This window comes from Eucyclogobius newberryi, unplaced genomic scaffold (assembly GCF_026437365.1).
Source record: "Eucyclogobius newberryi isolate DKJ021-1_F unplaced genomic scaffold, fEucNew1.0.hap1 SCAF_1, whole genome shotgun sequence".
NCBI classification, from domain to species: domain Eukaryota; kingdom Metazoa; phylum Chordata; class Actinopteri; order Gobiiformes; family Gobiidae; genus Eucyclogobius; species Eucyclogobius newberryi.
The window spans coordinates 39,889,835-39,914,973 of NW_027315723.1; the positions used below are offsets into that span (position 1 = coordinate 39,889,835).

General features: G+C 41.0%; 1 protein-coding gene across 4 annotated transcripts in view; it reads right to left on the bottom strand.

Moving 5' to 3' along the window:
- Positions 1-25,139, bottom strand: part of slc24a4b (solute carrier family 24 member 4b) — an 82,452-nt gene that overhangs the window by 7,939 nt on the left and 49,374 nt on the right. The window contains exons 3-13 of one of the 4 annotated variants that reach the window (XM_072446277.1): positions 18,376-18,452; positions 14,046-14,120; positions 13,767-13,851; positions 12,986-13,089; positions 12,380-12,454; positions 12,273-12,298; positions 12,137-12,190; positions 8,888-8,982; positions 3,572-3,741; positions 2,009-2,147; positions 447-613 (exon numbers count right to left, since the gene is read on the bottom strand). In XM_072446277.1, coding sequence (XP_072302378.1) covers positions 447-613; positions 2,009-2,147; positions 3,572-3,741; positions 8,888-8,982; positions 12,137-12,190; positions 12,273-12,298; positions 12,380-12,454; positions 12,986-13,089; positions 13,767-13,851; positions 14,046-14,120; positions 18,376-18,452 — 1,067 coding nt within the window. Of the gene's footprint in view, positions 1-446; positions 614-2,008; positions 2,154-3,571; positions 3,742-8,827; positions 8,983-12,136; positions 12,191-12,272; positions 12,299-12,379; positions 12,455-12,985; positions 13,090-13,766; positions 13,852-14,045; positions 14,121-18,375; positions 18,453-25,139 lie in introns of all 4 variants that reach the window. The other 3 variants (XM_072446268.1, XM_072446260.1, XM_072446251.1) reach the window with 3 other exon arrangements.

The following is a 25,139-nucleotide window of genomic DNA, read 5'->3' on the forward strand; positions in this document are numbered from 1 at the left end:
TACGCTTTTTCCCGAGGAGGTTTTTTTGTAGTTTTTCCTGGCCGAGAAGGAGAGTCTAAGGACAGAGGACCCTGGGACATCGTCCCTCGCCACCACAGACATTGTTGATTCGGCCCTCAGAGGCGACTGTTGTGAGTTTGGGCCTTACAAAAATAAATTGAAAGGATTTTTCTTTGCACTCTTCTCTTTTCTTTCTTAAACTGTTCTGTAATTTCTTTGTGATTTTAATGCATTTTCCCTGTTGTGTGAAGCACTTTGAATTGCATTGCGTATGAAATGTGCTCTACAAATAAATGTGCCTTGCCTAAATTGACTACAAGACCAGTGTATTTCGCATGGCGTAACTTTCTGCATTGCACAAGGGGATTTTAGCCCAATGTCAAACCCACGATGCGACCACATTTTCCTATCAAACTCTCCAGTTTCTGAGTGAGAAGAGTCCGTACCATCCAGACCATGACGTAGGAGAAAACTGCAATCCAGACGGTGGAGAGGAAGAAGGAGACCATGAAGAAATTCTCCCAGCGTGGTTTGGCACAGTTGGGCACGGTCAGGAACAGCAGCAGGAGCAGGGGCCAGGAGATCAGCCATTTTATCTTACTGCCACAACCTCCTATGGAAAACAGACAAAAACATTCACTTTTTTATTACCATACCACTTTGTGTGCCCCTGTTCATATGGATTCTTCATATAAAATCTGTAGTGATAAAGTAGTGTGATTAACAATTTTTAATAGAGATTTAGTCATGTCTAATGGTCAATGATGGGCTTGGGTCTTTTTAGCGGAGAGGTCCACAGCCAATCGTCTGGCGGTAAAAACATGTGGTTTGAAGCAGAGTTCACACTGAATCAGAGCCATTCAACACAAAAAAAATCCTCCAAAGTCGATTTTGTTTATATTCAGGGCATTACTATTGAAAGCCATTTTAATTTGTTTCTAATAAGACGAAATACATTTTCTTTCAATATGAGGGGGGTAAATTGTTGTCACGCAGCCCAGCCAGACTATTCAGTGAGTCAAAAGAGAAGGTTACAATAGAGTAACTGACTGTATTCAACAGTGACGCAGTTTCACATCTGAGACGTTTAACACATAACATTTACCAACTGTGCAAACTCTGTAAAATGTATTTTCCCCCTCTCCCGCATAAAGATAAACAAGGCCAGGCTGCATGCATAATTATTCATGCAAAAATAATTGAATACTTGAATATTGAGCAATTAAAATTTGAACTTGTGTGTGTCACAATAAAGTTTTCCTACAAGCATCATTAATTAGAGGCACTGGGCATTTCATTTCTACCAATTTAATACATCAGAATAAATGTGTTTAAGGAGCAGAAGTGAGATTATACCAAGTTAACAATCAAGCCAAATTGTGGCTCTCCAAAGTAATTAGCCAAGGCAAAAATAAAAAATAAAAAACACAATGAAAAAGTAAAATACTGCATTGAAACACATCTGAGCAGAACAACCATCTGCAATAAGTGTCAAAAGAAGCCCATTATGTTTTGGAAAATACTAGTATTGATTAGCCACTTTTAGCCAGAGCTGAAATCATATGCAGGTATAGGCCCTTGAAAGTTAAGATAAATGGCCTTTACCTTGTGCAGTGTAATTGGGTAATAGGCTATTGGTCAGGGAAGCCAGTTTTCATCCAGGCAGGTACATGGTTGGTCAAGGCTCATGAGAAAACAACAGCCTGACTTAATCCTAGACAATTACCGGTCAAGGTGCATCGACATGTCATGGAGCAAGAGGGAAAAAAAGGACAAAGTGGACAGACTTTACTGAGAACCATGTGGATACAACCGCATGAGACTCTCACGGACAGTTTGTCCATTCTGCTAAGCTGATGTTGCACCACAACACAAGGTGGGTGGGAGGGCTGACTCATTGTTCAAAATCAGGTACAGGGCTTTTCATTTCAATTTTGTCTGAGTATGAATAATTGCAGCAGAGGACTTGTTGAGGAGTGTAAATATCTAGAGTGATGGAGTTACATACTGGGTACGTGGAAAGGGGAGATGGTGTCGCTCTGCTCTGACTCGGGCTTCTTGTCCTCAGGCACAGTTCCGTTCTCCAGGTCCACCTTCCCCCCGTCCACCACTTGTGTCTCCACGCCGTTTGCCGTCTGGACCAACTTCTGGCGCTTTCACAAATCCACACACTGAGTCAAAGGGTTCACACAGAGGCAACTCTGCTCCTGCTGCTCACAAGTACACTTACATTGAAAAGTACACATACTTTAACTTTTAACTTTAAGAATATAGAGTAATATATTTGACAGTGCAACAGTATTCTTGGTCCCTCTCACCATTGTGTGAATTCTACAAAACGGGTTTCAGATAGGATTTTAGTAGTTTCATTTTTGTAGTCTAGTCTTTGAAATGTTTTTTTGCATCATTTAAAACCCCTCATTCAGGCTAATTTTCACAGTAGAAACATACCCACAATTTAGCCAAAACTATGAAAAATGAGTGAGCTGGAGCGAGGCGATTACTCTACTGATAAGACCGGTTTATGCATGCTAACTCGTCGTACATCTGAGTTCATGCCGTTGTTTTACCAGTGCCAGCACGTGGTGAACTCTCAGTGCATTTTAAGACATCTGTAGGTCTATGAGGCTCTCAGCAGAAGGACTTGTCTGTGCTTTACCTGAAATTAAGTATCCTTCGTGTGTTGGCTGACAAGTTTAGCGGCACTACACTGATGCACATCAAGCAACTATTATATGCTTTTAAGATACATTTTCTGTATGATGAAAATAATCTAGGCCAATTATACAACATATAACATAACATGTTGGCATAAATAGTCTGTCTACAGGCCTGGTTTAGCCGAAAGCAAATGTGTGGGAACAAATTAGCCATTTCGTGGAAACATCTGGGCTAAATTGTAGGAACAAATACCATTTGGCAGGAATGGAATTGTAATTTGAGGCGACAAATTAGATTTGAAATACTTCTTCTCCCTGTCACCAGGGGGCCACGGTAGTTTTCCCTAAAATGTCTGACTAAAATGACTCCCAATTCAAACTGAAGTGGTTTCTGAACACTTTGTAGAACAAACAAACGGCTCGGTTTTTTTGTGAAGTTGAGACTATGTAGTTTTGGCTTCTGGTCTCTGATTTACTCCATTAGTGGTAACACGCTATTCACAAAACCTGATTTAAAATCCTACCTGGAGTACAAACAGATCCTTGATTGAATATATTTCCTATAATTTAACTTCTCTGGAGCTTCATAGTTCTTTTTTCTGATGGACAAAATGGGATAAAAAGAAAATACTCTTTTTATCCATAAGATTACAACTTCAAATTATAACTCTGATGTTAAGCCCAAATTCTTACAATGACTCCTTGAACAGTTTCTCAAAATGCAGTAAAGTTATGTTATTTTAAGTTCACACATGAGTCACACAAGTCTTCCTGTCACTGCCCCCTTTACGCCCCCTTTATGCCCCGCACTCTCTTCCTCAGTCTTCTCTCTGCCTACATGTCCCATAGACATTTCTCTGTGTGCAGTGCATTGAGCAGCAGAAACGCCCCTCTTGACCTCCAGGCTGTACCTCAGTGATGATGAGGCGACTGGCCATCCTCAGCCGGGTCTTGGGTCCAAAGTGGCTGGTCACCATGACGCGCAGCCCAGCCTCAGGGAAGCGGAACTTGGTTGGGCTGGCGTTAATGATCTCGTCCACCATCACCACAGAACCACGGCTGTATTCTTTAGTGGGCTTCACTGTGGGGGAGGAGGGTTAGGGGGGAGGGGGGCAAGTTAGTAAGGCTAAAATTAAAACTTTGTGTAAAATGTAATACAAAGATCCACCTTTTTGTTTTGTTTTTTAAATCTGCCCTAGTCCTAGTCTCCCACTGGTCTAGTACCCAGTCAAGTCTAGTTTTGGACCTGGTTTAGTACTGTTCTAAACCTGGCTTGGTCCCGCGCTTTAGACCCGGCTTGGTCCCGCGCTTTAGACCTGGCTTGGTCCCGCGCTTTAGACCCGGCTTGGTCCCGCGCTTTAGACCCGGCTTGGTCCCGCGCTTTAGACCCGGCTTGGTCCCGCTTTAGACCTGGCTTGGTCCCGCGCTTTAGACCTGGCTTGGTCCCGCGCTTTAGACCCGGCTTGGTCCCGCGCTTTAGACCCGGCTTGGTCCCGCGCTTTAGACCCGGCTTGGTCCCGCTTTAGACCTGGCTTGGTCCCGCTTTAGACCCGGCTTGGTCCTGCTTTAGACCTGGCTTAGTTCTGTATCTGACTTCTTAAAGTTTTCATAGACCTGGTTTAGTCTTGAGCTTTCTCATCATTTGAATTGTTCCCACTGAGATAGTACTTGATTTGAAAAGTTTGTGACTCAGAACTAAACTCTCCCACATGTGGTGTGACACAAAGAGCAATTTATCTTTGAAACAAACACCTCACTGAGCACATGTTGTGACAGAATACTTTTGTGATATTAATGTGCTCTGGGCCAAAGCCGGACCTACTTTATCAAAAAGTTTAGAACAACTTTATTTTCACACTATTTTTCAATTATCAATTATGTGTAAGACCTAAACTATATCTACATAATTTGGAAAATCAACTAGAAAAACAGGGCCTGACAGTAGTTAAAAACAAGTTCAAATGGAAATTTTACTGAAACTCATTACATTTGTGGCAAACAGTGATCTGAACCACCATGACCACTTTTTTCCCCCTCCATTTCAGTGATTCTCAAACTAGTTACCAATATTGTATCAATAAGTACCAGAAAGTTACTTCAATCAAATTTTCCATTAAAAGGAGATGCTTTATTGTATGAATCTTTGTACGGCCCGAAGGCTCCACTTGACAGGACACACCCAGCAACCACACATGTGCAACGCCACCAACCCACTGCACCACCAGCGATCACTCCTTTATTGTACAGTGATCCCTCGCTATAACGCGGTTCACTTTTCGTGGTCTCGCTGCTTCGCGGATTTTCATCATGCATTGTGTTCTGCATTCTGATTGGCTAAACAGTCTCTCCGCGTCTTCTCTACCTGTGTGTCAATAACGTTATGGATTAATATGTACACGTACGTAAAACCGCTTGCCAAATTGAAGTCTGCGAGGAGTATTTCATTGTATATTAACTGTAAAAAAAAATAAAGGTTTCTACATCGGATTTCGCCTATTGCGGGTTCTTTTTGGAACGTAACCCCCGCGATAAAACAAGGGTTCACTGTACTTTTAAAATATTTTTGAACATGTACATTATATATAACTTAATTAAGCAAGAGTTGAAAAGATTATTTTCCGAGGTTGTTTGGATTATGGTATTCGACGCCCTCTGCAGGTAACAAGGGGAGTGAATCCTGTCGAAGGAGCAGCACGGCTAATTAGCAAAATTACACAAATTAAATAGTCAAGAGACAACTTGAAAAACAGGATTATTAAAACTAAATATTGAAAACACATTTAACATAACTTTAATTTGCATAATATACCCATTTTAGAAAGATAACCTTAACCTTGCAAAAGTTGTATCCTTCTGCTCTTTCTTTTACTACAAATGTTAAACTCGTTACGAAAAACAAAAAGAACTTCATTTCTGGAAGCTGCAGTGTTGCTTTTTTTGCCTCGATTTTGCCCACAGCGGCTGGTGGACCTCTGCTGTGCCACTGCAGAAGTCGGAGCTTCAAATGGCTTTCCCAAATTGCCTGGTGCAGCTTTGAAGTCCCTGTGAATATTTATGCATTGCTCTGACCAAAGATTGATTTGCAATTCTGTGACAGCCGCGTGTGGACCTTCAGGCTGGAGATAAGCCGAAGTGACTGCCGTGTGACCTCCCATCACCTTGTTAATGTAATGTTCATTTTTTTTTTTCAATTAATACACAATTTTAATAATTTTTTGTGCTTTACTGCCGCTTTATTTTAAGTGCAGTGAGAGCTAAGACCCATGTTAAAAGGACATATATGTGTAATTTACTTTATAACATTGTTCCTTTATCAAAAACACACTTATTATAATTATATTTAGCCTTTTTCATGCTTGTTTCATTAATCACGTTTACAAGGTTGTCTTCTCTCAGCCTCAAAAATCATTCCAGTTTCAAATTTTGTGACATCAAATCCAAAACCGTAGCTAAAAACAAAAATCTCAAACATTCTGAGATTACCCTCAATGTGTGAATTAAACGAAAATAACGTTTTGTTGAGGATCCGACATACATAAGATTGTCAAAGGCCGAACAAAATATCAAGAAAGCACTAGGTATGTTTTAAAATTGCACACAAAGTTTAGCATAACACGTCTCCTTTAAGGTCTATCAGGGATTATCCAAAGTTTAGCTGTATTTTTAATCCCACATCCTAGTTTCATTTAAGTTTTATGCATGCAAGAACACACTTTAATTAAGAGTGTAAACACAGCCGGGTAAACATCCCCCCTAGTGAACATCATTACCACTTGAGGGTGCGAGAGTGAGAGAGCGTGCCCAGGAGCAGGCAGCGGCGGTGGGGCAGGGGCAGCAGAATGTGAGCTGCACCCTGGAGACACTACAGGCAGAGGAGGTTTAGTAAGGCTAAACAGACAGGCATGTTAGAGCGCTGCGGCTACAGCGAAGCACATTTACTACTAAAGCTTAAATGGGTCATTAACAGAGGTGGAAAGATAAAGGTTACAATAGTTGACTCCGCATTATTACTAATAATATAACTCATAATTGTGCAGGTCCTACTCCCACTCCTCCTTTTGCTGAAACTACCACTCCCACTCACTCCCACTCCTCCTTTTGCTGAAACTACCACTCCTCCTTTTGCTGAAACTACTACCACTCCTCCTTTTGCTGAAACTACTACCACTCCTCCTTTTGCTGAAACTACCACTCCTCCTTTTGCTGAAACTACCACCACTCCTCCTTTTGCTGAAACTACCACCACTCCTCCTTTTGCTGAAACTACCACCACTCCTCCTTTTGCTGAAACTACCACCACTCCTCCTTTTGCTGAAACTACCACCACTCCTCCTTTTGCTGAAACTACCACCACTCCTCCTTTTGCTGAAACTACCACTCCTTTTGCTGAAACTACCACTCCTTTTGCTGAAACTACCACTCCTCCTTTTGCTGAAACTACCACTCCTCCTTTTGCTGAAACTACCACTCCTCCTTTTGCTGAATCTACCACTCCTCCTTTTGCTGAAACTACCACTCCTCCTTTTGCTGAAACTACTACTACTACTCCTTTTGCTGAAACTACTACTACTCCTCCTTTTGCTGAAACTACTACCACTCCTCCTTTTGCTGAAACTACTACCACTCCTCCTTTTGCTGAAACTACCACTCCTCTTGCTGAAACTACCACTCCTCCTCTTGCTGAAACTACCACTCCTCCTCTTGCTGAAACTACCACTCCTCCTTTTGCTGAAACTCCTACTCCTACTACCACTACATGCTAAAGCTTAAACTCATACTTTTTCTACAACAATACAATATTTAAACTACTAGTGCTATTACTACTAAAACAGATGTCATTCCTGCTTCCAAACACAACTTCTAATACTTTTACTTTGCATGGTGCACAGTTCAGATATAATCCAATCATCGCTACTGCAAGCATAGTTGTTTTACCAGGTTATTTTCTGTTACTTCTGACATTCCTTCAACAATTTCTGCTAAAATGGGGACTAATCAAACTATTACATCCAATACGACAAAAAATCCCTCCACTACACCTACTTTTATGTATATTATTACTACAAAATACACCAAGAATGTGTTCATACATGATTACCGGTAGATTGAAGCAAACTCTGGTGCGCTTCAGGCCGAGTAGGCTTCGTTTGCAGAAATGTGAACAGGCTTTCAAACCAATTAAGCGCACATCTGGGCCGTTTGAAATCTCAGGATTCTGTGCAGTAAACTTTCTATACTTGAGCGTGCAAAGACCAAACTAAAGATTGGTGTTGAAACGACTTAAAAAGACATGCATAAAAAAGCATGTGAGGGCGATTAGACAACAGGCGAGCGGACGGTTTATAAAAGTGTATTTACATGTTACTACGCATCAAACGAAGCTGCACCAACGAGTCCTCTGCACCAATAAGTACGAGCACAAACCATTACTTTGTCCAACTAGCATCCAGTATTTCAGCTGCTACTACTACTACTTCTACTAATACTTTTCCTTTTACTATAACTTTACACTTAACCAGATTCTTTCCACCTCTAGTTGTTAGCCAAGAAACCAGTCCTATAAGAATAAACTGCATCACCAAAAGTTTAATGAGTAGTCCAGTAGTAGAGCACTCGCCCAAAAACCAGGAGTGAGGTGGTTCTAATCCCGTATCCAATTGCGTACCGTTTTTGTGCCCTTGGACAAGATACTTCAGTCGATGCCAGAGACCACGACGTCATTAATATTGCAAAATGTAAAATTTATATACCAAATCTGGATCTTTGGTGAGGCAGTTCAAAGAGATCGAAAGGACTGATGAAGTATTTACAGTACTGTGCGAAGGTTTGAGTGAATGTTGGATAAATATTGACTCCCATATGTACCGTTTCCCCTCCATAAATACATCTACTGCAATACTACTTCTGTGATAACTCTACAAATAGGTTATGTATTACCAGCTATTAATTGTCAAATGCTCTGCGATTGACAAGTGCCTCTATTCCATAATACATAATACAATACACAATAATATGTTTATATATGTTAATATGTATCAAATGTAAAAAATTTCAAAAACCTTTGCACCGTCCTGTAATTTTATCAGTAAATTGAAAAAGAAATTAGTGGTACAAATTTCAGCAGAAACTGGCATTTAGAATGACTCGGCCTGTCTGGTTAACCTCACCTGGGGAGAGGAGGGGCGACTTGGGGTCATCGTCCCACACAAACTCAGTACTCATACTACCATCTTCCAGTTCACTGCTCGTCACTGCCGCGTTCCCATTGGCAACGTTCTTCTTAGATTTTCCCGTGAAGCACCTCTGCAGGCTGGTGTTGAACCTGTGCAAGACACGGGAAGAGAAAGAAAGTCAAAAAGAGCATGAGTCGGAGGCTTTATACGGGCTGGGAATTTTGAAAAGTACAATTTCTGATAATACAATACCTACAAACTAGTTATGTTCGTAGAAGTCTTTACAATAAAAAGGTATAACAAGATTTTTCCATAAAAAATGCAAGCCATTTTGTTCTTTGTAGTGGACTGCGATTATAGAATTGCACCTTCTATATCTTCCTATAAGTCATCTGTCCTTTCCCCCTGTATCTACTGTGTTATAACACCAAAATTCCCCCATGTGGACAATAAAGGCATATCTTATCTTATACGACCATTTTGAGTCGACTGTGACACATGCAACCTTTACATAAACATTTCACAGCCTAGAAATCTCAATATTGAAGATAATTTGCAATTCTGTTCTCTTAGAGCGTAAAGTGCAGAATAAGTTGTACTAAAAGCTGCAGTAGCAGTATCTGGCCTACATTAGCACTTGAGCAGATGAAAGGCTGCTGCATGCTGTACATTAATTAGAGCCAAACAACTGGCTTCTATAGGAGTCACAGCGAGATGGCCTAGATATGGAGACTGCAGCACTCTTCCCATACGGAAGATAAAAAGATGAAGATAATTGCAAGTAATTTAGAGAAATCATCATCAAATCAAAAGGCCAATATCTTGCAAGTACCAATTTATAAAAGTTCTATAAAAGTTGTAGCTTTTTGTTGAGTTTCAGATACAACCATTGAGTTTGTGGTATGTTTGGATAAATACTGCAGAGTAATGAACAAATAACTAATATTGACTAGGTTTAACTTTGAAATTCCTTCTGGATATTATAATGAAAACATAAAAGCAATTTGAGCTATTTTAAAAACCGCAACTTTCATCAATTTGGGTATTTGAGAATAAAATTAGATAAATTGCAGGGAGTCACAATCTTCATTTTTATTTGGGTACTTTGGACTGGATTCAACAATTTTGTGATGATTCGAGATTTAACTGTAGTTTCAAAACTCAAACTATATACATAATATTTCATCCATGTGCAGAGATTTTAAATGATAAAAAAGTCAAATATTGTCTTTTGATAAGTAAAAATACAAACAAAAGACATTACATTTTAAATTACATTCCAGATATTTGGCAAAACGTTTATTAAAATAGTTTTCTTATTCGACTTATTACCATTTTAGTTCTTTCACCATGCGTGCCGTTCCCTTTGCTCCAAACGTTCACGACTGTTTCGTTCCCATAAATCACATTGTGGTTCGGCACAAAACCATTTGATTTGTTTTTGACATTACATTAGTGAAAACAGCCTTTGGAAAGTTGGAACAGGACAACACAGGATAACACTGGTCAATTAATACTTATCTGAAGTAACTGTATTCTACGGTTAGCATTGGTGACAGACCCTGAATTTGTTGAAGCGCAGCTGTTCTAAACAATAAGCGCTATAGTAACATATGTAGAATGTGGCGTGCGAGTGTGGCTGGTCGCGCTCTAGGCCGACGTCGCAGACTAATCATGTCAATTAGAGACCGGGTTCATAAAGTCCCTGAAAAATCTGCATATTAGCAAAAGCAATTATACCTGCCACAAAATTAACAATTTTAACAGGCCTATCTACCATCTGTCAACATTTCATTTGCTCCAATTAAAGTAACAAATTCAGACCCAAAATGAACTGCAGCAGCTGAGTGCGTACAACACAGAAAGTGAGATTTTCTCCCACAAAATGAGCAGAAGTCGGCGATCCGCTTTAGCCCTGGTTCTTAGCCACGGGGCAGAGGAAGATTAGCCTGACGCTGCCTGGAGGAGGCTGGCACCGAGGGAGAGAGAGGCAGATTACTGTGGAGGGGCACAAAGGCTGAGCGGGCATGATTGGCATAAATTTGGAGCCAGATTATATTAGAGAGAAAAAATTGTCCTGGTTCAGCCCAATTTCAGGTGACAGTGGGTGCACAGAGGAGATGTCGTTATTGTGGGGTTTTCTGTGGGTTCTTAGGGTTATTTGTTCCATCTGATTGGAATACACTGGGTAAGGAGATGAGTTCCCAGTGAAGGATGGGTCCAATGCAGAATACAAAGTTCTAAAATCAAGATATTGTTCTTTTTAATTTGATTTGATTATGTTGTGACCTGAATAATCAAAATCAAACAATCTCAACATCCAGAACCCTCTATGCTCCAGGCCGATAGAAATGGGTAAAATACACTGTGGCTCGCATGATAGTATGATTGACATGCATTTAAACATTATTTCCCTTCCTTTTTTTACTAGGTTTTTCACCATGGAGTATCACTACAACGTAATATATAAATAATAAAGAATCTTCAAACCTCATTGATGCACCACTTGCAGTACTGTGAACCAGTGGCTATGTTTATATGCACACCAAAAATCTGATTATGGCCATGGAAACAGTTACATCTGATGCAAGGATCTGATTTCTTTCTGATTATTTACATCTGTGCAGGTTTTGGAAAGGAAAGGGGACTCAACATTGAAAGAGTAATTTTAAAATCCCTTGTACTTTGTCTTCAAAATACAACAGTTTCTCTAAAAATCCTCTAATTAATTGACTTATGTCACCAGATGATGAGCTTTCCCTCGGCCAAACACAGCAATATTCTAATCATTATTGGGTTATGTGATTGTTTCTGGTCATGTAAATGCTCTGACTGTTCTCCGTGTGAATCACTGTATAACACATCCACGGTATAACACCACACAGCCCTGAGCACAGAGAGCTGCTCATTAGAGGAGAACAGAAGACTGTTCACATCTGGATTGAGGAGGCTCCGCCCCTCCAGCTGCACAACTCTGTGCACACTCCAATAATTAAATAGTAATTTCATCAAACCTGCACCACATAACATTCTAGGAAAAAATGATGACTCTCCACCAGAAAATAAAAATCAGTACAAAATTAAATGCAGGTTTTGAACCAATTTGAGCAATAATAACAATAGTTTTGTGCCATAGTGTGGAACATTCCAGCAAAGCAATAACATCCTCATGAAGACATCTGAGGGAGTTCCCTTTACCAGATAAGGTCTCTGTGCTTATGTCTTTATTCGAAGCAAATGTATGTTTAGTCATTTTTTGGTGAAGCTTGTGCTGGAAAGCCAAAACATCTGTGTGGAACTTACTTCATGACCAAGATGTATCCTGCATACATGGTGACCAGCACCACACTCTCCCACCTGCCAACACCAGAGAGACTTCAGTCATACACTTTCTACATGATGCAATACTCGCTTTGTTAGAAATCATTGTTGAACTTACCAGACAATCTTCTCGTCATAGATGAACTGCAAAGGGAAAAGCGTAGGTTTAGTTACTTCATATGCTGTAGGCTTTGGTGGTCTCTTTTCTAAATTAATGGGACTTACTGCAATCAGAGCGATGACTGAAAGGATGTAGTAGGAGGAATCCCTGAACACAGCCCAGAAGGTCAACATCACCACCTGTCAATCAAATTAGTTCAAGACATCACTCTATATAGAAGTTGTTTTTGACTATAGTTTTCAGCCAAAGTGGGTGAACTGAATTGATCAAACAAAGAAGCAAACATATTAAAAGGCCCCCAACAGATTTTGGTAGCACTCAAAGGTTTAAACCAGTGGCCATCCGGGTGGTAAGAGAACCGGGTGGTTCTAGGGACTCAAAAATCTTCTTTCACTGCTGGAGAACTGCACTAGTTTGGGTAGGTGGGTCAACAACAAAAAAAGAAATGTACAGAAAAGTTTACTAAACCCTCAGATTTGTTTTAAATCAGAGTTAGCGGGGTAGTTGGCTCCAGCATGAAAATAATAATAATGTAATGACAGACCATTTTATTCCATCTACATTTTGTGCATAAATATCATATTCCAAACATTTCCAGCTGTCATAGCCGTTTGCATGAAGCTACAATGAGCAGATGTGTTTGTTCTCCTTCAGCAGACTCCACATGTGTCGTTTGGAATCTGCTCTAAATAACAGAACGCAAGGCGCACCTGTCCAGCGAAGATCCCACACACGCCAATGATGCACAGGATGTTGAAGACCGCCGAGCCCACGATAGTCCCCACCCCCACGTCGCCATGGGTGATGAAGACACCTGCGGAGACGAGGGTCGAGGAGGAGTGGACAAAAAACAAAAGACTGAAGATGTTCAGACACGCAGTGAGGACAAAGTGAGGAGACGGGCCAATTAGAGACATACTGATGCCCGTACATCCAAATTAGATGTGATCACCTGTAGTAGTAGTAGTAAGGGTTATTATTATTTTTTTAAGGTTTGTTGTGGCCCGTAGGCTTTATTGACAGGAAAGTGCAGAGTGAAATGGGGGATGTGAGAGAAAGGAGGACATGCAGTGAATTGTCAGAGTCAGGATTTGAACTCCTGACACTGTGATGTGTTGAATGCCGCTTTCTACTGATGATCAAAACCACTCATATTCTAATACGTTTGATAATTACGTCTTTGCTTCAAGGATGACATCTGGTGCCCACTTACGGCCCTCTTAAGTCTTTGGAATGGCCATGTTTATAGGTATACTCTGGTTTATGTAAATTCAGCGTATGTGCATATTACATTTATGCCGCAGTGTTCTGTTCATGAGTGTGCAGTGTGCAGTGTGCAGTGTGCAGTGTGCAGTGTGCAGTGTGCAGTGTGCAGTGTGCAGTGTGTAGTGTGTAGTGTGTAGTGTGCAGTGTGCAGTGTGTAGTGTGTAGTGTGTAGTGTGCAGTGTGCAGTGTGCAGTGTGCAGTGTGTAGTGTGTAGTGTGCATGTACCGATGACTGATGCAAAGAGCTCTGGAGCAGAGCTGCCCGCTGCCATGAAGGTGGCTCCAGCAACATCCTCACTCAGGTCCAGTTTCTGTAACAGAAAGCGCATGACAGCAGCTGTACAGAAAGTTGTGAAGGCGGATATGAAAGTGAATATACTGAAGTCAACTGCTCTTCTATGACCAGTTAGACGTAGCGGGATAATAACTGGCCTGAAAGGACATTTCATAGACCAAATTGAAAAATGTATTTATTTGAACGTTGATTTGTCATCCAGCGTCATACCTCACAGATCTTCTCCAGCGCCGTCACAAAGTACTCATCACACGTGATCGCCAGAGCCAGGAACATGTACAGAGTCTGAGGAGGAAAAAGGACACATTCAAAACATCAGCCAAATTGAGACGCATCGATGAAAACAAAGCTGTATGTATTCATCTAGTACAGCAGTTAAAATGTATTTAACTCAGAATGTAATGTTTCCTCTGTATATTAGTTCATCTTCTCAAAGAGCTCAAATGTGCTGATGTATTGAGGTGCTCTTCGTCATGAAATTGAGGATTTGCGTTTTAAATTCTCCAGACAAGGCTAATTAGCAACAGTACAACATTTACAATTCAAGCCAGGCATGTTAAGATTGCACTATGGGTCCGTTTGATTTTTACATTATTAGTACACAGCTGCACTGAGGACAAACTGGGCAACTCGGAAAAGAATTGTGCTAAAGAACACCTCCATTTTCAGCATCAGACAAATGGGTAAAGCCTCCGATATCAGCACCCATATTTCAACATCCCCGTGTCTCTCAATGGTCACATTAAAGCATAAAGAAACCCAGGCTCTCACTGCACTGCACTAATATATGCAGCGGTTACAGAAGTACAGAGCAGGGGCCGCTAATTAAAACATTGAGCACGTCTGGTTCAAATGTCAGTTCCACAAGCTGACACGCACTTTCCCCACAGACTGTGTCCAAGGGGAAAAGTACAGGCTCTGCATGAAGACGGATTACACTCTAAAAATAACAAATCAAAATGTCTTATGATAATTTTCTAATAAGACCCATTATGTCTCGATAATTCAATGCATTTTACTTTATATAATATTGTTTTGGTTATTTGTATTTAATTTATTTTTCTATTTTAGGGCTAAATGTTATGCTTGTTATGCTGCTTCTTCTATGCTTCTACATTTACATTAATAACTTAATAGTACATCTTATTTTCACTTAATATAAAGCAAATGCATAGAATGTGATGGATAGTGACCAAAATTCCTCAAGGGGCTTGACATGTCATTAGGCTCTAAAAAACGGTACCAAATATTGAAGGTACACAGCAAGCTAAAAAGTACAGTTATTCAGAAGCAGATATTTTGATAAACCGATTGTGAAAGCTCTTTTAAAAAGGAGGACAGGGTGACTTCTATGTGCATGTGAGAAAAAGTAGAGAGCTTGATCAATTATGGATCAGGTGTGACATCATGGCCCATAAACTGGAGGTACAAAGAAAGTGAAGGCGAGGGTGTAAAGCTCTATGCTGTCCACAGGGGGCAGTGTAGCACCACAACATGAGAGGATGGGACAGCAAGAATTTGCATTTGCAGGCATCATACTGGCCAAGATAGAACATGTATTACTTCAATTTAACTTTAAGTGACTTTTCTCTGCTATAAAACTATGAATCATCTTATATAATCCATATTTACTGACAAATATCTCCAAGGACAACCATTTTAAATACGTTCAATTGCTGTAGATGGAGCACTCCTAATACTTTAAAGCACCTATATTTGCAGGCAATACACACATTTAGAGGTAATTGTGGGATAAGTCCATCACAACATAATAAACATTAAATAATTGTTGTTTAGCTGGAGTAAAGTAAAGCTTTCTGGTCCATATTGATAAACGAACCCTGATGACGAGTTGTGATTGGCTGAGATCTACACAACCACCAGCCCACAAGCAGTAGGTAGCACAAGCGTTACATAAGAGGATCTTCCGCAGGGAATTTCAAACATGCTGCATTTTTACATAATTAGACAATAATTATGCCCTTGGTATGACATTTTTGTAGTGCAAGTACATAAAATACTTGGCTACAGCAAGTTTGCCCCTGAACCATATTCATTCTGCACCTCGACTATGAGCTGGCCCATTTCAATGGATCTATTATTATTTAACATGTTTTACTGAAGCCACTGTATGTGTGTGTACATATGGAAAACAAGCATTGTGCATGAATGAGGTTAACAAAAATAACTGTGCGAGGCGTGCGTCCTAGTGATGGAACAAGACCAGTGAAGCTGTGTGTTCCATCACCTCATGAAATCAACGGGTACAAAAGAGCACTTGTATGATAGATTACTGTTAACATGTGTGAAAGGAAAAACACAACTCCAATGTTTTTGATGAAATACTAATATCAAAAACACATTTGAGCAAGTATCAACACGGAAAAATATAAGACAAAGTTAAACCTTTCCAAAATAGTTTTAAATGGATTCGACCACATAGTAATATTAAAGAATGTGTTGTCAATTACATTCTACAACATAATAAACACAGTAGTACGTTCTTTAATATTGTAGAAACAAAGTGCACCAAATTGTTGTGTTCCCTTAATAAATGAATCTGGGGCCCGTCCTTCAGCATGAAAGGACGACATGGGTCCACCATGCTGTGGGCTCTACACCTGCAGAGGGAACCATAGGGGGAACCAAAGGGGGGTCGAGTACTTAGAGGCCTGGGAAGCAGTTGAAGGTGGTGGGGCCTAGATGACTGGATGACCCAGTTTGCAGACAGGCTCTCATTGTGGGACGTGGAACAAAAAGTGCCTGAGCTTGTGCAGGAGGTTGAGAGGTACATACTAGATATAGTCTGACTCACTTGCACCTCCAATCAAAAAGGCAAAGCCCGCCATTTACTGGTCAATCTATGTTCATACTCTCACCTATGGTCATGAGTTTTAGATAATGATCAAAAGGTCACAAGCGGTCAAAATGAGTTTCCTCCACTGGGTGGCAGGGCTCTGAAGACCTATTCACACATAATTCCCAGTAAATTACCATGTAAACCATTGTAAAACTGTCATGGAGGACATTCTCATGCCTGAACGTGCAACAGACCCTTCTCACCCTGGACACGGACTATTTGAGCCACTCTCCCTCAGGGACCAGGCTACGCTCCATCCGGACCAGAACCTTCTGCCACAAGAACAGTTTCTTTCCCTCTACCGTTGGACTCATGAACACTTCCTAAACACCATCACTTTAACCATAATTTAATCACTCACTGCACTGTCACTTTCTGCACTACGTTGCATCGAATCACCAAAGCAAGTACCTATGTTTATAAATTCTGTTCCTTGACAATGGCAATAAACCTTTTCTTATTCTAATTCTGAGCGTGCGCAAATACCATTAAACATGTGAGTCGCCATCGTTTTGTACAAGCTCGTAAGATACGCAGAATACAGTCGGACCACAAGTCGACTGTTCTAAAGTTCATTTGTGTGTTCTCCACTGGCCTGTTTTACTTGGTAATACACGAGCTGCAAGGTTCGCGATGGTATGTGCGTCTGTTTGTCCAGCTTCAGTCCAATTGATCCTTTATATGATATCTGAAAACTGACTAGAAAGGGTCAGGACCTTGTGGATTTGGGAGAATCAATCCACAGCACCTCAATCGACGTGCCAGGGTTTACATGTAATTTGGGCAATCAATTTAAAAATTGGAAGGCAACTAATCAGATTTTCCTGGTGTCCATGTGAACACAGTTTTGTCGTAACAAGTTGAAGACAATTGAGCCCTTTCCTTAGTATCAAAATTGATGTTTCGTGACAGCCCAGGGAAGAACTGGAGTTCAGCATTGGAACTGGCAACCCAAATGAGGCTCATTCTGCTGAGATAATCGTCTTGAGATACAAAACACCAAATGAAAATAACTTGGCAGACATGTCCAATGTTTTTTGTAATTCAGAATAAAATCAATTTTACGAATGTTATCAGCAAAAAACATTTGAACAAGTTTCTTCCTCGTTTCATCACAATTCATTTTGATTTCTAGTCGCCGATAACGTTTGAATAGCCCTGGCTCATGTGGATGGAAGAAGCGCAACATGAAGAGGAGTACACAGTTCATCGTCGACGCCCTCGGCTGGCTCATTTAAAAATCCAAGTCAACACAATGTGAAGAGTTAACTTTCTCCTGCACCGACCTGCTCTAGTGGAGATGCAGGTCTGTGCCATAGGGGAGAGGGAAGGAGAGAAAAAAGATAAAAAGCAGAAGTCTAGAAAGATAAGAGAAAATGGAATAAAGGGGGGGACGACCATGAAAAGAAAATTAAGAAACAACAAGAGGAATAAGAGGAAGTGAAAGAGAATGAGAGAAAATTGATGAGGAAAGCTTAAAAAAAAAGCCAAGAGACATTGAAAGCATCTGGAAAAGAGAGCGATATAATAAAAGATGAGAACAAAACAGGAATAAAATAAAGATGATGGCCAATTAGGTGAGGGGGGAAAAGGAGGGAATCATGCAGAAAGGAGATATGGTTGACCAGAAAAAAGGAGGAAAAAACAAAAAGAAAGCTGAGAAAAGAGAAGCAGACTTACAGCCGTAATGTGCAGCAAGACGGCCCCAGTCTTCCTCTCGTCGTTGGTGAAGAAGTCTTCTGGGAACTCATGGATGGCTGAAAGACACACACACGTCAAAGGTCAAAAGGTCATCGTCAACCTTTGAAGCCTTTTAAGACAATACTACCTCGAACTCTGATATCTGCGAGATTCAATGAAGTAAAAGTGGTTTGGACCAGGGGTGGCTCCAGAACTTGCATTGTCTGTTTTCCAACTTCTAAAACAAGTGCTCAAAATGTTTCCATGGAGACGTTATCATTTGGAATGCTATTGTTGAGCTGTAAAATAGCCAATTTGACCAAACAATTAAAAGAAAGTAGTTTGCAAAAGAAAGTAGTTTGTGAGAGAAAACACTGTTACTGAATCGAGTCCGATGAACTCCAAATGTGTTCTGACAAAAGATCAATATAATAAAGAATAATACTATTTAGCATTACTCATCCAATTTAAACTGAAGAAAATGGATGATTTGGTGTGCGGCACCGTCAAGCGGACCATATGTTGTTTCAGCCCATCTGTCCAACACCTGTTTTAAAATTACACAGGTTTAACAAACAAACGTTCTATAAGTACAAAAAAAGGAAAAGCTTAACATACCACAATACAAGTAGAAGTGGCAGAAGAGAATTAGAAAGAGCTTAAATGTTAAGGGTTGGTGACAGTATATTTTTGAAGTAGCAGCTTTTTTCCCGCTTCCTACTTTTGTCTCAAAGTTGTCGGCTAATTGTAATTGCTGTAGTAGTACTTGAGATTGATGAAGTAGTTGCAGAAGTGGCATTCGTGTTACTGTAGTAGCAGTAGCAACGACAGCTGCAGTAGTAATAGTGGTAGCAAGTAAAGTGTAGCTTAAGTTCAAAGTTAACATTTCATCTGACTAAAATCATTATTGTTCTACCAAAATGTTAAATTTTGCTGTTGCGTGTGTGGGCAAGACCTTGTTTACATTCTATATCTTATTATTTCATCAGCGCATCCACAGACTTCATTCTTTACGTAAATGAAACCTTGTGTGTGAAACTTCGGACATCCTTTTAACATCCCTTTTCTATATTAAGCACCTGCACACACCGAAATCTAACTTGGGCATGCAGAAAACAGACTTCACGCCGGGACTCGTCATCCATCACATACGACCTCCAGCCGAACGCTGCCGTGTGGAGCGGACTGAGCCATACGGACCCATCCCGACCCATCCTGGCACAGCACTTGAAATGTTACTTCACTTCTCCCGCCATTTACAATGAATTGCAATGGCACTATTAAATTAATTCAAATTACATTAAGAAGAAAACGCCGCATGATGCACTCATAACATGAATTTTGAAACGTAAACTGGAAGATCAAGTACCGGGGTATGTGAGAGTGTGTGTGAGTGAGTGAGTGAGTGAGTGAGTGAGTGAGAGAGAGATATATAGTGCAGCACATATTTTTCCCTGTGCAGTAGTTTGGTTGTGTGTCTGAGATGCCGTAGTGCAGCTGAATGCAGTTTGTGTTCGCTCTGAGCATTCATGTCTGACTGAGGCAGCGCTGGATTTAAATACTGAACTGACTCATAGGTTCAGCACATATTAAACCAGAAACAAAACTGGACTCATTTTTCTAAATCAAAGTGGCAGTGTCAAGAAGAGTCAAGATTGTGGCCATAGAAAGAGCACATAGCTTTGTGAATGTGTCCGTTTTAGTTCTTTCATTCACTTTAATTCGTCCACAGAACATTGTAATAATGTCGTCTATCACAAGGTTGTAAACATTACCAGTCTGTTCTCTCAAAAACAGTGGAGGAAGGGGGAGCCGCCCTACAGGTGCCTGTGGGTCATCCACAGCAACGCGCACGTATGTTAATTACGCTTCCGATGCCTTTAAGATCGTTCACTTAAAGAGTAGGTTAGTCCATCAAAAATGTTATGGAAACAAACTTTCATCTTTTACATTTTCTCATTAAATAGAATAACAAATCTCACCTTAATGAACCCAATTTAAAACTGAGAGCCTGACACTTTTTAATTACGCCTATAAATCATTAAATATATCTGCAGTTATATAAGCAGTGCCAATCTCCTGTATCGTATCGGCCCCCAAAATCCATATTGGCCCCATCAAGTACTGCAGTGATTGATTTTAGAAACTGTATTGTGTATTATTACAGTGCAGTCAAAACTACAGAGCAAATAAGTACTCAAATTCACATGCAAACAAATTCATCCATGCTTTAAAATTATAAATATAGACTGGTACTAAAAATGAGAATTGAAATATGACATCACCTCGGACCCCTCCCATTACTGGTCCATAAGAGTCAAAAAAACAGCTCCTCTGTCAAAAGGTCACTTAATCAAGCTCCGGACTACCTTCTTAACCACATTTGATTGATGAGAGCTTCCTTTTCAATACCACAAAATGCTTTATGCGGCCTTTAATAAAGATTCTTCATAGATTCTCAGAACATGCACAGAAACCCATTTCAGACAATAAAGATCTGCACTTTTGTCACCTATAGACCCACAAAGAGCAGCCCCCAGCTGGGATCACTGGCTGCATCTGTCATTTACCTTGACGACAAATTACCGTATATAATTCGCATACGTGACTAAACCCACACATTACGGTATAGCACTGTGTAATTTGGAACCCACTCCATCATGTGCGTGCCCATGGAGTATCAAATTCAATTACATCACATAAAAAGGTTACGCGGAGCCCACATGCGTGCCCAATCCATACATCTATTGTCATGCAGCGAGGCGTGAGGGTTCAATGAGATGCAGCGTGTTGGAGGTGACTGAAATATGGAGTTTTATTCAGTGTAAATTACTCATACGGTGGATTATAAGTATGCGGCTGTTGTGTGCATGAGAGTGATAAAGAATGGCAAAGGATGGCAGCCACATCTGCGTTAGTCTGCCCCAGCTGTGAATAAAGGTTAACCACCAATACCAGAGAGCAAAATGAAGGAAGAATGCTATAAAGCCAATGCAATACGAACAAATATTTATTCTAATACTACGGTAAAATGAAAAGTAGTATTTTCAGTAGGGCTGCAACGATTCATCGAAATAGTGGTTTAACATATGGACCACTGAATTGTGACTTGCTTCTAATTTTCATTATACTTAAAAGCAATGAGTAAAGCATGTTTCTGTTTATCTTAAGATGATTTATTTATCCTATAGAGAAATGTTGCTGGGCAAATGGTCCGATCTCCAGATGCTGAGATCGGCTTGGTCAGGACTTTAGCGGTTTGTGCATCTTTTGTATGGTATGTATTCTTATTGAATTACTCATTTGTGCTAATGATTGAGCTGACTCCAGATTTTTGTTCAGGATTAAGAGAGTTAATCTACAATTTGCCATAAAAGTGCATAAATATAAATTCCTTGTTTTACATCCATCTTTGTCTTCTTTTGAATGAGCTCTTTTCAAGCTTTATTTCCAAATCTCTAAAGTCAGGAAAATGGTGTCTCAAAATGATGTGGAACTCATAATTCATGCTTTTGTCTCTTCACATTTAGACTTTTGTAATAGTTTGTTTTCCTGTCTAAAGAAGAAAGAACTCTCTCGTCTGCAGCTGGTCCAGAACTCTGCAGCGAGGATCTTAACCCGCACAAATAGAAGGGCCCACATTTCACCCATTCTCAAAGCCCTTCACTGGCTGCCGGTCTCCAACCGGATACAGTTTAAAATTCTTGTTTTAACTTTTAGAGCTTTAAATGGTCAGGTCCCATCGTACATCAGCGATCTGATCAAACCATACACTCCCCCTCACTCACTGAGGTCTTTGGATCAGAAACTGCTGTTGGTTCCTCGCACTCGTTTTGGGACCAGAGGAGACAGATCCTTCCAGGCTGTTGTGCCTCTGGAATGATCTGGACTCTGTTGTTGCTTTTAAAGGTCAGCTCAAAACCTTTTTATTCAGTCGAGCCTTTTAATTACAGTTGCTTTAGAGACTGATTTGACTGTTATTGTATGTGTTTTGTGTTTTATTATTTTATTGTGTTTGTGAAGCACTTTGTGACTTCTGTCTGTGAAAGGTGCCATCCAAATAAAATGTACTTACTTACTTACTTACTTACTTACTTACTAACTAGTATAAAAAAAAAGGAAAATACCTAAACAAATTCTTTGTCTTAGGTCTTACCCATCTCATGTAGTAAAATAAGTAGAAGAAATGCAAATTATTAGATTGGTTTTCCATCCATTGATCTTCTTCCACTTATCCCGGGCCAGGTCGCAGGGGCCGCAGTCTAAGCAGGGACTCCCAGACTTCCCTCTCCCCAGACACTTCCCAACTCCTCCGGGGGGATCCCGAGGCGTTTCCAGGCCAGCCGAGAGACAGTCCCTCCAGCGTGTCCTGGGTCTTCCATGGGGCCTCTTCCCGGTGGGACATGCCCGAAACACCTCCCCAGGGAGGCGCCCAGGAGGCATCCGGAACAGATTCCCGAGCCACCTCAGCTGGAGGAGCAGCGGCTCTATTCCGAGCTCCTCCCGTGTGACTAAGCTCCTCACCTCATCTCTAAGGGAGCGCCCAGCCACACGGCGGAGGAAACTCATTTCGACCGCTTGTATCCGCGATCTTGTTCTTTCGGTCACTACCCAAAGCTCATGACCATAGGTGAGGGTAGGAACGTAGACCGACCGGTAAATAGAGAGCTTTGCCTTTCGGCTCAGCTCCCTCTTTACCACAACGGTCCGATGCAGCGACTGCATCACTGCAGCCGCTGCACCGATCCGCTTGTCAATCTCACGCTCCATCCTTCCCTCACTCGTGAACAAGACCCCGAGATACTTGAACTCCTCCACTTGGGGCAAGGACACCCCACCCACCTGGAGAGGGCAAGCCACCTTTTTCCAGTTGAGAACCATGGCCTCGGATTTGGAGGTGCTGATTCTCATCCCAGCCGCTTCACACTCGGCTGCAAACCGTCCCAGTGCATGTGAATTGGTTTTATATAATGTATTTATAGAGACAGAACATGTAAATTAATTCACTCCCCAGTTACTCAAGCACTGATAAGTTACCATATAGTAACTTATAGATAGTAATTTTCTAGTGCAAGACATTCAAGCAAGTAAAGGGCAAAGTGGAGACATTTGTGTTAGTGGACCAATACCACCCACTGCGTCCTCCACATTGTGAACCCACAACCTCATACACAGCTTACCAACAATTATACAAACAAATTCAAAATAAATGATGACTTGTAACTAGTAATGCGTTTTCATCAATAGTAAAATCAATTCTATAACCGTACCACCGAGCTGTACGCATGTCTGACCTTGTTAAAATCCCCCACACGTGTCGACGGCACTTGACCCTGATTTATGGCAATAAAATGAACATAAATCTGATTATGGATGCAGCTGATGCCCTGGACATAATGAGACTGGCATCGCTGTGTGGCATCAATGACAGGAGCAGCTTTAGCTCATCTGCTCCTGACAGGTTTATGCCCACAGTGAACCACATCTCAGACTATATGCCATCAGTTATAGACTCTCTGAAGAGTAAAAGAAAAGTTAGTCACACAAACACACACAAAAAAATTGTAAAAGTACTTTAGTCATGGAACTGGTAACATATGCCAACTATCAGACAATCACACAATCATTGTCAATCAAGCAAGATGAGTGAAGTGTCTTGCACAAGGACATAACAAGGCTCAATCAAATGAGCAACATCTAATACGTTTATCATGACCAACCCACGGTGGTCCGGCAGAGCAGCATTTTGTTGTGATGTGGTTTGCAGAAACGTACCGTAGCAGAAAATACAGTATTTACCGTGCACAAAAGGATGTATCAAGTCTTAAAAGTCCAAACATGAATAAAACAGAACCTTGAGAACACTCGCAGTTGAAAGTTTGGCTCAGTTTTGAATTCCCTGCAGCTCCAGTGAACGCACCCTTCATTCCTCCTTTTCCTCTTCTTCAATCCACAGCTACTAATCAATATTTAAACACTGTCGCCATCTGTGCGAGTGAGCCCCCGCTGCCACTGTATACAATGGATCTAGGGTTAAAAATACCTCAAGGTGCAGTGGAGGGCGTCGGGCAGAGGTAGGGTAGCCGGGAGAGGCGAGTGGCGGCTGGGATAACCGGGAGGAGACAGCTGGGTGTGTGCGGGGAGTCTGTGGAGGTCGGAGCGGACAAGCCCCCAATGGGTTTGCCCTACACATAAACACAGGAGGAGAGAAAGGGAATACGAGCGGCAGAAGGAGACTGCATGGGGGCAAGACCAAGATACAAGGATGGTTGTTATGTAACGCAGCGTGGATCCAGAGGACTATCACTGAGGGAGAATACGATCAGCTTCTATGTCTGAAAGGCTCAAATAATCTATCTTTGAAGCACTGAAATGAACAAAGCTGCGTTTGCAAAGCCCATCCCTTTACCACAGAAGCACTTAAATAATTTGGTACAATTTGCAGCTGAACACGGAACATTACTCTTTGTCAGACCAATTCTTCAACCAGAGATGTTTGGAAACACTGATTCTTTAATGAAGTGTGTTTCAGTTTGATGGGGGTAAATCAGAGTACCCAGAGGACCAGTCTCAGCACAAATACTCTCGTCATCGTCCACAAGGCTTGTTGCCATGTAGTTTGATCAAGGTGTACCAAACCTCTCAACTTTGGGGATGTGCCAGGAGTCTACAGTAATTTTACTCTGTTAAACATCTCAGTAAAAATACTTTTTAAATAAAGTCAAACTTGTTTAGCCCTTGTACAGATATAAAAAACGCTCTAA